This window comes from Artemia sp. Qi Xiang Cuo, chromosome 1, assembly GCF_049724085.1.
Source record: "Artemia sp. Qi Xiang Cuo chromosome 1, ASM4972408v1, whole genome shotgun sequence".
Classification (NCBI taxonomy): Eukaryota; Metazoa; Arthropoda; class Branchiopoda; order Anostraca; family Artemiidae; genus Artemia; species Artemia sp. Qi Xiang Cuo.
This window is the reverse complement of record NC_142794.1, coordinates 12,503,421-12,520,584: the sequence shown is the minus strand read 5'-3', so window position 1 is coordinate 12,520,584 and position 17,164 is coordinate 12,503,421. Positions and strand designations below refer to the sequence as shown.

The following is a 17,164-nucleotide window of genomic DNA, read 5'->3' as shown; positions in this document are numbered from 1 at the left end:
AATCGTTTCATTACAGATGAAGAACAAAAAATGATCGCTATAACACGCAAGTAGCGTTGCTTGCGTTTTAGAGCCCATACACAGCATTTCCCTGTAAAGTAAAGATTAACGATGTTCATGCCCACACATGCACATAAAAAGGCTGGGGAAAAAGAAGGGACATCCTTACGAAAATTTATCCACTCCCTCTCCCCCTTCCGGGAATAAATACCGCCTTAAATATACCTAACCCGGGCCCCCCCCCCCAGGGTGGGGCCTGTGAAAATCTTTATCCACACCTACATACAGAGGAAGAAGCCCCATAGCATTGATCAAAATTGAATATAATAAAAATGACTAAAAATATAATCACAAGGAAAACTTTAATTGAAGACAGAGAAAATTGAAAAATGCTAAATTTAGGTTTGGATGAATTTCTGAAAATTGACCTAAGTTGCAGACGAACAATGAATTGTACACTACCAGATGAAGAGATGGGTGCTTACCAGTATGTCTTTTTCGGAATGTTTCGTTTCAATATGTGCAAGTAGTATTATCAATCATGAGAGCCGACACAATATTCATGACCTCGGCCGTCCAAACGTAAAAACGCGTATATACACTTTTCATTATTCCGAGAAAATCGTCTTCAAAGTTTCTTAAGTTTTGCGCCACTTTTGCCATCCATTGCGCCACACTAGATGCAGGATTGAAGTGAAAATTTTTAGGACTGGATTTAGACAGTATTCTTTCCAATTATGCAATTAAAATACATGCCAAAGTTCGCTGACACTGCTAAATGTCGCTTTTTCAACTTTGGCAAACGGGGCAAAATGCTGTGGATACGTGTTTTTGTCAGAAAATTCTTTGCGGGGGATTTTATTTGGACATTCTTGCATATACCATACAATTCGTATCACTGAATTCAGTGTTATATCTAGCTCGGAAAGTGACTTTTCATATATGTACGCATTTTTACCTTTGGGCAGCCGAACTGCTTTATCATATTTTTATTATTGAAATAGAAAAAAATAAAATAATAAGTAGAAGCGAGTGTCATTTCAGTCTATGCCAGCTAATAAAGAAAAGAAAAAGGAAAGTTGCACAAACCTTGTGGCATCTCAGCAGTCATTCTAGGTTGTTGTTGGAAGGAACCATAGGGTGAGGTGTATGGTGGGGCAACTTCTGAAAGAAAGCAAAGTGCAAAAGGAAGATTCAAGCCAAATTGAAGCATACACACATACAGAGGGTAAGACACTACAATCATGCAAATGTCCAAACTTGTCGGAAATACCTTTTCAAAGCTCTTTCTATTAGGTAGTCCTAAATCAAAACATTTATTTTTCTTTAGTCTGTAGCTACTAGGATAGTCAATAGAGGCAAACAGTGCATCTAGACCATAAAAATGCAAACGATGTGTTTTGATATTAGTCGACTGTATTCTACTCCATAGAGAACCATAGACATTTTATACCTGAAAACCAACAAGTCACGCATATTTCCTTCTGAGGATATTTAAAAACATAGACTCTGGATTTTACTAACACAACCCTTTCCCCTGAAAAAAACTTTACACTAAAAAGGTTATAAAATAAAAGTAATATTAGGGGGACTTCAATATATTGATAGATACATTTTTTAAACAAAAACTAATCCGGAATTTTTTTCATGGATACAAAAAAATGAAGAACGTACAAAAAAAGGAACTATTTCATTAAAAAAGGAAGTATTCTTTTTCATCGTGGAGGAATCGGTATGTATTCTCTCAAGGAAATGCCTCCAAACATTTCAACTCTTCACCTAGCAGATACTTTAAAATTAGTCTTTGAAAATTTGATTCACCCTTACCTGAATCAAAATCTCAATTCTTAGGTTACTTTGATAAGTTTTTTGACTTACTCCTTAGACCGATTACCGATTACACCGATTCTACTCCTTAGTCAAAGTAAATTTCCGCCCTTTACACTACAGGTTTAATTCGAGCTAAAGTGAAAACGAATTAGGATAGGGATGAAGATCCTTTAGAACCATGACGGTGCATCGTTCAACCAACATTTCAGTTGCTTGGTCTTTTTTGCAGGAACATTTAGCAATCCCCTCCACTAATATTACGTCAGCTGGAACATAGTCCCAAACTTTTATTGCCAGGCAGAGCATGGCAATGCAGTGAGCTATCTCAGGGGTTAAGGCATATTGCCGTTCAACTATATATAACCAGTCGGTAATTGTAACTGTTTTATTTATCGATTGTCTTTCAAAACCTTGAACCAAAACATATAACGCTTATACATTACGTAACTTGTTGAAAAGGACATTCATTTTTAAAAATGGGGGAGGGGTTAACGAAAAGAGTTGGAGGTTGAAGTGGGGTGGGAACCCTTTCAAATATTTAGTATGTAACTTCCCATACTTCAAAAGAACTACTTTAGTGTTTAGTTTCTATTTGTTCTAAGTACCATATTCAAGGTTATCCAAACATGAGGACACTCTTTACATTGGAGTTTAATTTTTCTTTAACAATAATTCAAGAAAAGGTCCTCATTTCAATGCATTTGCCTTTAAAATTAAATACATTTTCTAAAGTAAGAGGGAGGGTGCCGTTTCTCTTTCTTTACACTGACGTTCAACTTTTTATTACAATGCATTGACATATAAAAACTACCATTCCTAAAATAGGAGGGTAGCTATCACCCCCATCACCATCCATATTCAGTCACAGTTTTAGGCGTGCGTAGGAGGAACACCTGCCCCTCCCCAGCTTTTTTGAGATCTGACATTAAATTTCTTTTATTTTATAGGCTTTGGTATACCTTGTCCACTCCCCCCTCCAGATTGTGAGGCCTAAAACCGCTACTGTCCATATTGGACACTTATTCCAAACAGTTACCTCTAAATGAATGGAGGTCACGGCCTCTGAATCACCTAGCCTCTAAATTTATCCGAAGCACACCATAGGGAAAGTTATGACAATGTGGGCATAAAAATGCAGTTTTAAAAGGGATTTGAGGACCCATCCCCGTGCAAAAGAATCATGTGACCTTGGTCCCATCAGGGCCAAAAAGACATTTTGTAAGATAAGATTAATGGTAGAGATTGACACCAAAACCCAAAAACGAATTCCACAATTCAAAAAATTATATTTTGAAAGAGCTCCTTCGAAAAAATCTTGTCCTCAGATATGACAACTTTACTGGAACTTTCAATTTCGGATCAAATAAGCTCTTTTTGATTCGATAGGATCATCCTAAAATAAAACACAGCCGTGACCGTCCTCGTCAAAAAAAAAAATTAAGTATTTTTGTATAGAGGGGGCTTGAAACCTTCTCTAGAATTAACAAGTATGCTGAATTTGGTGGAGCTTACTTTCTTCAATATGGTCATCCTTTCCTAAAACACTGCAAATTTTCTTTGAATGCCTTTACTTTGATGTAGGTTTCACATCTCTGTTTCAACACAGACTCGACAGCCTCCCTATTCCCTAAGCCTAACCATATACTTAAGTATGCTTAATTTTTTTGGCGTTGATTTCTTTTAAGGCTGATTTTAACAGTGCAAGGTTGGACAATGACAGTTGTCAACTCTTCCCCTCCGCAGGCAGGATGGATTCAAATTGCACAAAAAAGTCCAAAATCTTAAGGAGACGGATACAGGAGCGTAAATGAACAGGAAACTTGAATCCACTCCCCCCTAAATTTTGAAAAACGACTTAGTTTGGTATTTATATATATATATATATATATTTTAATCGTCATTTACTAGGTTTAAAAAATATATTGTATCTTCACTTAAAAAATAAAAGATCCTTGCCCCCCCCCCCATACATTTTCGTGAATCAGCCCTCATGTATGGATGGACCTTGATATACTTGCTTTTATTGCAGTAGAAAGTCGTGGTAAATAGATTAATCAAGTTGTTCTTTCTCTTATTTTCACGTGGTTGCATAGGCAAGTTCAGTGTGTGATATTTCGGTAACTATAGTCATAGAATTAACTTAGCCTTTTTTAAAGGAGTTCAAAAACAGCTACTTGTAACTAAAAAAACATGTTTTAATTTCCTTGAAAGTTTCTGAAACATCAGCCTTATAAATCCGATAACAAAACAATATGTTATCAGGAATATATACAGGTACAAAATAAAAATAACATGGTTAATTCAAACTTAATTTATGAGCATTATTCTTTGCTTGAAGACAGAAAAACTCAAGATTTTTGCCTTCTTCTTGCTTATGCTGAGAAGGTGTAGTGAAATTCAGGATAAGTATAAAATTATCATGACTGTGACAGCTTTGACCTTATTAATTACAAAGTATGATTTTAAATTAATTAAAACATCATAAATAAATCAGATTATCAATGAGTCTTCAGGGAATTTTAATTTATTCTTGCATATGAATTATGAATAGCGTCTTTAAAAAACAATGTATTCTATCAAAAACAGAACATGGTAGGGCAGTGAAATCGTTTCAAGAACTGTGAAATATTCAATCTTCTTCCTCCCACGCATTGGACAAAAGTACTCCCCATGTCTGAACCTCCCTAAAAACTCCATTAATGCTCATAGCTAAATAAAAATCGCTATAAATAACAAGCTCCGTTAATCATTTGAATACAGAATGCGATACCCATGTCCGTACCCAGTATTTTTTTTTTCGGACAGGGTTTTGCTAAAAAAAAAAAAATCGGGGGCGGGGGGGGGGGCTGGGTAAACAAAAAATCTCCAAAAACGCGCACAAAATTTGTTTATATCCATTTTTGTTACATTTTTACGAGTCAAAAAAAAATTTCGGGGGGGGGGGTACAAAACTTACAAAATTTAATTTTGTAAGAATACAGAATTTGAGATCAGACTCTCATTACTATAGTAATTTCGTCAATTGCACTAAATTCGCCTTATTACCACACTAAACAACGCCAAGCACTAAATGGCATTGGTTATTTTTTCTGCACTGGCATAATGTAAGCATAGCATACATTAAATACATAACCTAACCTAGCTACCTTTAAATCCCCCACCCCGTACCCAAAAAAAAATAGATAAAGTTTAAATACGGTTCCAGGAGTAAGAAACCATTTGGTCAATCACTATACATTGGAAACTTCCGGTTATTATCCTATCTGTAGAGGATAGGGTAAAAACCAATGTTGTCCGTAGGCGCTTGAAACCTCAGCTGCGCCTCTGATCATAACTTGGTATCAACTATTTTTCTGTCTTTTCTTGACTTGACAAAATTACAAAAAAAACTTTAAAATACTATGTTTTTGCACCTTTTGCTAGATTTATATAGATAGGGAAATTGTTATTCTAAGCTTCTTTGTTCCTTAATTCAGAAAATTACGCCCTAAATCTTCGCTCTGATAACTGATTATTATTATTACCTTCATCCTAACCTGACCGACAACTACAATTTCAACCAATTAAATGGTCGCAATAAGCAAGACATAATTTTTGCCCATTTCACACTTCTAGATTTATATAGATAGGGAAATTGTTATTCTAAGCTTCTTTGTTCCTTAATTCAGAAAATTACGCCCTAAATCTTCGCTCTGATAACTGATTATTATTATTATCATATTCATCCTAACCTGACCGACAACTACAATTTCAACCAATTAAATGGTCGCAATAAGCAAGACATAATTTTTGCCCATTTCACACTTCTAATACAAGGATCGATCGATAGTATCTACATTCGGGTGTATGGAATCAAAATCATCAAGTATAACTAGACTTTGGCCTGGGCATTACTCTCTGCCGTTTCAGTAACGAAGGACTAACCCGTAAAAGTTAAAACCATTACAACGATAAGAATTAGGTAATCGAGTAAGCCATCACCAACTCAATTTAAGCCTTCAAGTGACTGTGGTATACTAGTGTAAACAGAGATAACTTGCACATGTATTTCTTATCTCACTACGGTATTTTTATGTCTGTATTCATCACTGCAATTTATTCTTTAATGCTACTTCATTCTTTAGTGGCCTTTCTTGGGACTGGGATGGGGTAGGTCAATAAAAATACCTTCTCATTGGAAATGAGAAGGGGGGGGGGGGGTACAGAATAAACTTTACAAAACGCATCAAAATTTGATTACACGAATTGTGTGCCTTTTTTACGAATCAGACATAAATAACAGGGGGGGGTCAAACCCGATACCTCCCCCCTGGATACAGGCTTGGGAATGACATTATTTCAGAAGTAAGATCCGCTAATTGCTTCACTATTCTTATCGGCAAGAGGAAAAACGTTCAACTAGTCCATGATTCTCTAATCAGGCTAATCCATGATTTCTCTAATCAGGAAATCCACCGCTCCTCTGTTTTAGATATGTCTACTATGCCGTTCCATTTTAACATTACTCTTTTATAAGTAACATCGGAAAAAATCCCTGGCGCCTACATTTTCGGGAAATTGCGACACTACACATCTGTTTCAAACTACTTCACACTAAGGGAAGGGGGATACTTCGTAAATTTACCACCTACAGCCCAACAAACTGTAAAATTACGACACAAGACTTTTGAGGAGGAATGAACATAAGAGTATCACTCACCTATTTGATTATCCATAATGGGTGCATTATATCCTTCTTGATTTCTTTGTCTAGGGTGACCCTTCATAATTTCATTTTGAAAAATCAATCAGATTTCTAGAAAGAAGAACAGTTCAAAACTGAAGAATGTCTGTCTCAAAATTGAACACAATCAAGTTCAAAGATAAATAATGCATTTATTTCATTCAAATGTGAAGAATTAAGTATGCGTTTTAAATAATTAAGGGCAACTGTTGAATTTAAGCAGTTTAAATTATTTTATATACCAAGTTCAGACACATATGATTTTGACAAAATCCTTTAAGTGGCTTTCAGATATGGATTTAGTAAGACTTGCATGTCTAGACACGTGTCTTTCCAGTCATCATTATCCAAGCAGTTTTTGTTCATATAAATTGATTTTTAGGCTACAACAAATTTCAGCAAAGCCAGTGACGTAACTAGGAGATGCAGACTACCCCGGCGGCACTTTCCAAGGAGCAGTTCAGACAGAAAAGAACACAGGGTAACTTTTGAAGTATATTAAAACCTCGGATTTAAAAAGACATCAAAACAACCGTTAGAAGAATTGTGGTTGAGTGTGCATTGGATTCAGAAGTGAAAATTACTGATACAAAGGTTGAATGTGTTACTGCAGAATCCCTAAGGTCTTCTGACGAAGCTATGCTACAAACATTTTCACTGAGAAATTAAAACCATTAACTAATCCCAATACAAATCCAGAGTTTGAACTAGAAGGAAGAAAGGGCTGTCGAATCTTGAGAACAGGAAGGATTACGGACAATGGGCCACAAAAATCTCAGCATTGATAGCTGCAACCTAGCAAATAGGGAAATACGACCAGGGCCGTATCCAGGATTTTTTCCTGGGGTGGGGGGGGTTAACAAAAAAAACTTAGAAAACACACGAAAAATTTGTTTATATTCATTTTTGTTACGTTTTTTACGAGTCGGACAAACATTTCGGGGGAGGGGGGGGTTAAACCCCATAGCCTAGTTCAAACCCTCTACCCCCCCTGGATACGGCCTTGACTATGACCCATAGTAACCAAAAGTTTAGAAAGATATTTTGGGGATAAAGTAAAAAGAATCACAAATTGAACCTAATTCAGAGATGGCAACTTATTTCATTTAATCTACCTCCTACACTTCAAATATCACACTCTATTTGAAATAGTAGTCCCCCTTCCAACTAAATACCCACCTTCCCATATCCCATGAACAAACGAGGTCGAGGCCAAAGGCCTCGACCGAGTCTGTTGTGTATCAATCCATCCAATCCTACATTTCAAGAGCAAAAAAGACACCAGTAGTAGCCAAGAATGATAATGGTGAAAACGAACCGAAACCGCGGTCCCGCACAGCAAGTCACGGCCCTGGTGTCGGAACTTGGCATTATCCCATTCTTACACCATATTATACATGAATACTGGTAATTTGAAATCGACCTTACATTGGATCAACATTTTATTATTTATTCAGTTCTCTGAGCATGATTTTAGTTTAAAGACCCCTTCACAATGAGATTTTGCTAATACTAAAACTACTCTAGAACTAATTTGTGCCAATCAGGTTTTTCATACTATTTTCTGGTCAGGTGTTTCCAATTGTGAACGGTCAATTAAAGTACCAGGGGCACCAAAATAGAAGCATTTTACAATCCGAGGTTGAAATATGTCAATTGTAAAACATTTTACAATAATAAAACATTATTTCTATCTTCTTGTTACAAAATCCTCTGTTTAAATTAACGTCGAGGTATTAAAGTGATTCTGATTAATGAAAAAGAACCACAAAATTTGAAGCACTTTTTTTTACCTTTTCCACCAAAATATATAGGAGAATACCAAGAAAATAATAAAAATTCAAATAGGGATAAATCCTATTAAGGATTTATTAAATCATAGGCAAGGTCTTCAAAATTACCTATGAATGCCATGAAATAAAATTAAATAAAAAAGGGAAGGAAATAAGGAAACATAATAGGAATATTTTGACATCCCTTAATGTAGACCACTAAACTCTAACCCCATCTTTTTTGAACAAATTAAGTAAAAAAGCAAGTTTTTCCAAATGAAAGTAAGGAACAACATTAAAACTTAAAACTAACAGAAATTATTATGTATATGAGGGGGTTTGCCCCCTTGTCAATACCTCACTCTTATGCTAAAGTTTAATTTTTTTCCAATTCTTTAAGTATGGCCCCTGAATCACAAAGGCTGTTTAATTAGAGTACATAGCTCTTTGAAAGTACTAAAAATACTTTAGCATAAAGAGCAAGGTATTGACAAGGGGACAAACCCATCATATACATAATAATTTTTAACATTGCCCCTTACTTCCAGCTGAAGAAACTTGTTTTTTATTTAATTTCTCATCATTTTTTAAATAATGCTGGGAAAACTGGCATGGAAAATTCTTTTCCCTATGAAAAACTCTTCCTACATAACCCCCTCCCCCAGCCTCCCCCCATAAAAAATCCCCCTAAAAACGTCTGTAAACTTTCTAATAACCAATACCATATGCAAACAATGGGCAAAGTTCACAACAGCAGTCCTTACCCTGGGCCTGTGCATACATGGCTTCTTCTCTAGGGGGGGGGGGCAGCCAATTCTTTGATGAAGGGTGGGGGGCTGAAGCCATATTCTGAAATCTTTATTAATAAGCAATCACCAAAATTCATGAATCATCAATAAGATTCAGCATTAATCAATCTTCTTTCATTAAAGCTAAATCTTTCCAAGACATTATAGACAATTGCTTGTTGTTTGACTTTTATTCTGTCATTCCAGCAATTTATTTCCAGCTTTTTCAACCATCTATCTTTTTATCAACTGCTTTTTAGCCCTCTACCTTTTTTCAACCATCTACTGTTTTTTAGCCATCTATCTTTTTTCAACTGCATTTTCAGCCAATGTCTAGTGTAAATTTGAAGTTCTGGGGGGGGGGGGGCAGCCGCCGAGGGGTTAACAACTGGGCATTTCGAGGGACACCCGGAGGCAAGAGGCACACCTCCGGAGGCATATTCCAAAGGGCGCAATATGTAAATATATACAGCTTGCCTGTTATTTGGTATCTGTTGAATATTTCAGCACCTTCAAAAGCAATCTTTTAAAACTTGGAAAAAATCATTTACAGGTTTATTTGGCAAGGAAAAGAACCCCCAAGACTGAAAACAACTGATATGTACCTAAAGAAGAAGAACAGAGGATTGCAAGTTGTTGATATACAAGCAAAAACTAGGTAACCCTACGATGGCACTGATGGTGTCACTTTCCTATTTCACATGCAGCGTTGCCACCAGCTCAAAAATAAAATTCCGATTTTTCTTCAAAAAAAAAATCCCGAAATTTCAAAAAAAATCCCGGAACACGGTTTTTAAGTTATACAACATAGGGCTGCGCGGTGATGACGTAAAAAGCAATGTGCAAAATTCAAAGTACCGTGAAAAGTGGTTTCTAGTTGTAACTAACAACTGATTGTCAATATTCCTAGTATTATTTCGACGTGAAAACGATCTAGTGGATTAGTAGGATCTACGACAAATATTTTTAGGCCAAAACAATTCACCAAAGTTCCGAAAAAACATGTCTACGCATCCACGTTTCATCGTTATTTGAATTTCCCACCCAAGAATTGACGTTACGCTTCGCAGCCCTATTCAATATGGCTTGGCCAGGGGTAAAAGTTGCCTTTTATCACGTCTTCACACGTCCCTTTCCTTTTTATCACACCTGCTTTTCTGTTTAGTGGCTGTGCCAAGACGCACCCTTGGATCTCGGATTCTTAATTGTACTAAAAAAAAGGAATCTGCTGCTTTGACACGAAAGAATCTGGAAGAAACACAGATTCCTTTTTCCCGAATGTACTTAGAATCCAACTTTCTTGGTATTAAACCCAGGCCTTTGGGTATTTGAAGAGCAAACTGTAAAGCAACAGTCAGAAAAACTGTTACTACCGAGTTATTAGTAAAAAGCACTAACTAAAGCAACCAATTAAAAAAATAACTAGTTTCTCAGATATTTATTGGTATGTTTCAGTAATCATCTCAATAATCACAGCTCAAATGACAACCCTAAGAAATTGGACAAATGAGCTTCAGTAAATCAAACTAAGCTTGGTTAGCACAAGTATAAACACTAAGTCTTCTACTGAGCATAACAAGTTTTCTGATGGTATTCATTGCTTCTGCCGCCCTAGATCCTGGAATGCATTCAAGACTCATAAAATTATATCAAGAACTCAAGCGAATGGGGGACGAGGGGCACACGCACTTGAGCTGGAAGGACCAGCCCTGCCGTGGGTGGTCTCCTCGTCCGTAGGAGAAATGGTTCAAGATTCTGTTCAGTTCTGTGCCCTCATGCACATCAGTATTAAGGTTATTTTTGTTTGTTTTTTTGTTGATGGGTTGGTTGTATTTTGTTTTTTTTTGTTGATTAAGGTTGGTCACAAAAAGGGCTGAAAAAAGAAGGAAAAAAGGTGTCACTGCAAGAATGGGTTTCTTGTGGACAGAGGACGCCCAGTCTATGGGAGAGCAAATAGTTCTTTTTGTGTTAAAAAATTTTAAAGTTGTAAGAGTAAGCCTTTTGGAAGACCACCTTTAAAATTCGAATTTGTATTAGTGAAAATTGAAGAATATGAATTTTAAGAAATTGAAGTAAAAATGCCACCGGAAAAGCGTCTCCTAGAGGGGGAAGGACACCCTGGAATGGGGGGAGCAATAGATATTTGGCAAGAAAAAATTTAAATGGTAGTGTGCCTTCATGTCCACTAAGACATTGACTGGTATTTAATAATTTTTTTTTTTTTTAAAGTTTAGGTGATATGATAATGTATAAAGTTGTAATATTTATATGTTTTTGTATTAAAATATCACCAAGTGGAGAGGAGGAGGGGAGGGGAAAAAAATCACAACTACCTCTGAAAAATGTTAAACAAACTTCCTTCTGTTGACACACAGAACATGGTGATGGTTATGGTCTTGAGGTCAGTTTTGGGTTTAGGTGCCATTTTTAACATGATGATTGCAATGCTGACAAGACATCAAAAAAGTGGAACCCTTTTTTCTGGATAAATGAATTCAGCTTTGTGAAGATGTCTGAGTCAAAGCCAAAGACAATGTTGGTGCTGATTTCCATAGAAACGGGTCCTGCTGAATGCATGATATACAGGCTGGAGTCACAGTAACCCTGGTCTTCACATGGTTGGCTGTTCATGTTGGAGAGTTTGAAAAGACATTTGAGCCCAAGCCGTTTGAATCGACAAATGAGAAGCACTAGGAAATAAAATTCTTGTTCAAAGCATTATGTCCACTTTTTAGGACCCAGGACCTCCAATGTTGAACGCAGTCAACAACACAACCAAGTAAAGATAACCTCTCAAGAGGAGAAAGTTTGCCATCATAAAAAACGTGCTGTATGCTTTCCATAAGCCAAAGATAAAACTTTGTTCCTTTGCTTCCAGGAACATGCTGTTTCAGGTGTGCTGGAGGCACAAAGGAAGGGACACCTGCAATGGTCAGTTATTAGCCCCTCGGTAGCTGCCCCCCTTCAGCATGCTCATGGGCCTGTGGGGGATGAAGTTGTCCTCAGAGATATAGTTAATAGATTTTTTTACTATGGTGAACAAAATGGCTATCACAAAATTTTGATCTGATGACTTTGGGGGGAAAATGAGCAGGAGAGGGGGGCCTAGATGCCCTCTTATCTTTTTGGTCACTTAAAGAAGGCACTAGAACTTTTAATTTCTGTTCAAATGAACCCTCCCATGACATTCTAGGACCACTGGGTTGATACAATCACCCCTGGGGGAAAAAACAAACAAAAAAAAAACAAATCCATGCATCTGTGAACAAAAAAAAAGGAAAAAACAAACATGCATCCATAATCTTTCTTCTGGCAAAAAATATAAAATTCCACATTTTGGTAGATAGGACCTGGAAAACTACAGTTTGGTTATCTGACATGCTATATCTGATGGTGTGATTTTCATTAAGATTCTATGAATTTGAAGGAGTTTTTCCCCTTTTTTTGAAAGTAAGGCAAATTGTTTAAGGCTTGTAACTTTTGATGGTTAAGACTAAACTTAATGAAATATGTATATTTAAAATAAGCATACAAACTCAATCGTTTTGATGCATCTATTGGTATCAAAATTCAATTTTTCGAAGTTTTGGCTACTACTGAGCGGAGTCACTCCTTATTTACAGTTTGTTACCACAAACTATTTGATATATATCCCAGATTATATAGGTCTATACTCAATGAATTTTCCACAGGTCAAGTCTTTTCTCAAGTATAATTTGGGTTATCTAAGAAGTTAGACAGATAATTGCCACTGAAAGTAAAATCACTGTAAAAATCTGTATCTAAAATCACTGTAAATCTGTATTAGATATATTGAATATATCTAAATTGTCTAAACAAGAAGGTTATTAGCTTGAATATCTTAGCCTTCTTTTTCTTCCATAAACAGTGATGAATATTTTTTGATACATTGCAAGCTTAATCCTATTCTTGGTCTGATCTTGGACCAAAATCTTATAGTTATAACAGAGTATGTAAATCTCAGACAGCTGGTGGGTAAAAGACAAGTGTTGTGAGGCAGAAGTTATATTTAAATAGGCCAGGCTGAGTGGGGTAACTTGGTCAAAAGTCAAATGTTAAAAAACAAAGTTTTCCTTAAATTGTAGTCAGTCAATCCTAACAAGAATAGTCCTAACTATCAACCAATCCTAACTCACTAAAATTATCAACACCATATGCAAGATAAGAAACCTACTGTCCATACTTTGTGAAGCATACATTTTAATCACCATACTTGTCAAAGATTAGAAACTATCTGAGAAGGGTAAGTAGTTGGACATATAAACACAACTTCACCAGTTAGTTACCTTAAGTTGCCAAAGAATCTGTATTATTCCCCAAAAGGAAGTGGATATTTTCATCATTAAATTTGTAAAAACTTTTCTTTAAGTATGTGATTAGCTTAAACATTATAACCATATAGAATACTCACAATTTCTAAAACAGTAATAGTCAACAGATAAGCATTATCTTGGACACATATTTAAAGCTTGAGTCTCATTTTAGAAAATGCTACCCAATCTTGGACATAGTACTTCAGTTAGAACAACACTAACACCAACTATCTAAACCTAGTGTGTCCAAGCTTAGGAGCCTGTTATCTAAGTATAGGAAAGATACTTTTTAACCTGGATATCTTTTTAAGATAAGAGGCCTGTTGTCTAAGTAAAGGATACTTTTTATATGTTTTAATCTTCAAATCTGTTCTAGACAAGGCACTAGCCAAGTAATTCTGGTCTTACCCTATTTGTTTATTAAGGGGGGGGGGGTAAAGTTTAGTGGCCTGCATTAATGAATGATATGTGTGTAAGTATTTTAGAATTATTTTTTTTGTATTTTTAGAATTAAGCAGTTTTGAGAATTTTATAATGTTTCCTTATGAAGAGTGGGAATACTGAACCAATCCTATTATTAGGGATCTATAGGGGAATATTAGCAGACAGGAGATATGCATTGTCAGGGTGATAACTATTAACAAATTTCCATTATTTTGTGATTAACCATTCACTTAATTAACAACCTGTTCAACCAAATTTCCTGATTAACTCACTATTAATAGCTAAGAAATAGACATACCTTCAGAAGAGTTTTATCCTGAATCTAAAGGTATTATATACATTCTCTTCCTAATGTGTATATACCCTGGATTATAGGCTATAGCCTATATTCAGTTGATTCCCTGTATGTTAGAATTTAAATTAATTTAACAGTTTGCCAAAATGATGGAAAATTTAGTGCATATTTATAGCTTATATTTATAATTATTAGCCTATATTAGCATTTTTGAACATATACCCAGCCCTACTACCCTACTGATGGTTCTAAGATACAGCCTCAGAATGTATACAAAACCAAAGGAGAAAAATAAAACAATGAATTTTTTGCTTTAGATTTACACACTGGTATAGAAAGGGGTAGTAATAACAAAAACTAAGTACTTTTGGAGGATTTCTTAAAAGTTCTAAGCAGAATTTTAAAGTCTCCTTTGGAGGAGGCCTAACTTTGCACTAGTACCTGAGTTTATGGTAAAATTCTACTTTAGCTACTTTTGGCTATCTTGGAAAGGGGTTAGGTTAGGAAAATAAAACTTTCAGGGATGGGCCTACAGGCAGTCAATATTTACCAAATCATATTATTGAGTTAGGAATAAAGTGAATATGCCATTTGATGCCTTTTTTTATGCTGATTACAAATATAGCAATCATTTCTATCAGGAACAAATTTTAGCCCCCCCCTATATATGCCAATTCAGGGTATATATTTCTACATGGGGGGGGGGGGGGTAAAGTTTAAACTTACCTCCCATTTACTACAGAAATAAACTTTGCCCCCACCCCCCCCCCCTAATGTAGAAATATATACCCTGAATTGGCATATATAGGGGGGGCTTAAATTCATTTCCAATAGAAATGATTGTTATATTCATAATCAGCCTAAAAAAGTCATCAAATGTTATATTCACTTTATTTGAAACTTATCTCCACTCCTTCTCCCTCTAATGGATCCTGAAATTTGCCTACATGACAAGTCTATTACCTATTGAAATGTTGACAAAACAACATTTTACCTTAATTTTCAGTTATCAGTTTCTTCTTCTCTGGCTTTAGTTCTGAAAATGCAATTCCTGTTATTAGAATGGCCTAGAATTTTAAGCCATATCAATGTTTTTTTTTTCAAAATTTAGGAAATGTATTTGTATACCTTCAAAACCTTATAAATTAGGATTGAGCAAAGTTGTGAAGCTGAAAACAATTTTGTTGTACTTCATTTAAACAGAATTTAAACAGAAACCTTGCAAACCTTGTTTTGCAAGGTTTCACTTATATAACACAGTTTTTTAAAGGTAATCAAAGGTCATGACCCTCTACAGGGAGGAGTGGAGGTAGGTGCTTTAAATACCTTCCCATGATATACTTTAGCCTGTAGACCCATCCCTGAAAGTTTCATTTTTCTAACCTAACCCCTTTCCAAGATAGCCAAAAGTAGCTAAAGTAGAATTTTTCCACAATGTCTGAGACCAATAGGGATCTTGGATGCATTGTAAGAAATGTAGATGTAGGCTAGGATATGAAGAGGGAAATTAAAACTATCTTAGTACTAACATAGTTTAATTTTAATATTGGCTTCCTTTTCTGAGTCTGATGATTTTGATTGTTACCTAATGCTTGGTTAAGGTTTGGTCTTTCAAACTTAGCCTAGGCTAGAACATTTGTAACAGACTAAATAACAACAAAAAAAAAGATAACCTGGGAGATGTACACAAGTGCATTGCTGCCTCATGTAACATCAGACTAGAACATAACAGGCTAGTAGTTAATAAATAAAAAAGAGTAAGTTTTGCTGAGATGTCCAAGCTCAAGAAAAAAATGGTGTCCAAAATAAATTTCACTTCCAACATTGAGTTGATTGGGGTCGATAAAGAATACATCCAGTATAATCCTAGCCTGATGTTAGTTACATCCGTTTAAAGTAAACTTAGCAGCATGATTTGCTTAAAGCTTCTGGATTGAAACGGATAATAGTGAAAATTTTAGTACCGATTTTATTTTGTAAACACAATCGCGTTTGTCTTTTCTTCTAAACTGATGAAAATGATCAATGAAGTTTTAAGATAATAGATTGCGCTTTTAGTTTTAGTAGGTAGCATTAAAATTATGATGGCTATGGATAAACCTAGAAAAACATGAATTTTTAGATTACCATAAAATTTCAGAGGAGTTTTAGCCCTTTTCATTTGATGTCTTCATCCAAAGAGCAAAAGGACTGAGTTTGGTCTATTTCATCTATCAATGAATACAGGGATTAAGAAAGAGGTATTTCTCCTAACCCTTCCATTAAAGCGTGTCCAAAAGTAACGACGATGGGAACCTAGAACAGGTGAAAAATTGAAACCGGGGCTTCATCTCCCACAATTCCGGGGGTATCTTAATTGTGGCTTCCCCCTCCAAAAAAAGGGTTCCCATATTAAGAAACATTACGAACACTCAAATTCCTAAATATTAAATTCATGTAATTCAAATAGAAACAGCTATTTACGTAATTCCTAAAGGCACTTGCTGTTTAATTGAAGTTTTGGTCGTTTAGCTGATAATTCTTTCTTTTAAAAATACACTACGCTAGACAATTGCCAGGGAGCAACAATTCCTCTTTAAAAGCAAATACTTTGTTCGTTCAAAAACGTAATATATGAGGTGCAATTTGATGCAATATAACTAGACCCCGAAGCCGCGCCGAAAAGTCGGCGGCGCAGCGCCGTAAACAAACTAGTGGCGCGCCCCAACCGTCCATCAGGGCGCGGACGCCGCCGCTGAGTCTGTCGGCGGGGGCGTCACAAATACACTGCCGTTTTTTTCCTCTCTTTTTTGGTTATAGGTATCGACATCCGGGCTTCAACCGTCATCCAGGCTAATCTGTTTCTTAAAGATAAATACTGCTCGCCATGTATATCGATTCCTAGGACGGAGAAGATTAAATTTCTCTTGAAACAAAAATTCTACCTTCTACTTTAAAATTCTGTTCATTTTTCTTTCTAATTTTTCGAATGAAAAGAG

At 35.8% G+C, this 17,164-nt stretch overlaps 1 protein-coding gene across 1 annotated transcript in view; it reads right to left on the bottom strand.

Moving 5' to 3' along the window:
• Positions 1 to 16,187, bottom strand: part of LOC148956014 (uncharacterized) — a 62,390-nt gene extending 46,203 nt beyond the window's left edge. Inside the window, exons 1-3 of the mRNA XM_089088957.1 lie at positions 16,151 to 16,187; positions 6,530 to 6,625; positions 1,090 to 1,164 (exon numbers count right to left, since the gene is read on the bottom strand). Coding sequence (XP_088945083.1) covers positions 1,090 to 1,164; positions 6,530 to 6,596 — 142 coding nt within the window. The 5' untranslated portion in view covers positions 6,597 to 6,625; positions 16,151 to 16,187. The remainder of the gene's footprint in view (positions 1 to 1,089; positions 1,165 to 6,529; positions 6,626 to 16,150) is intronic.
• Between the last annotated feature and the right edge of the window lie 977 nt (positions 16,188 to 17,164).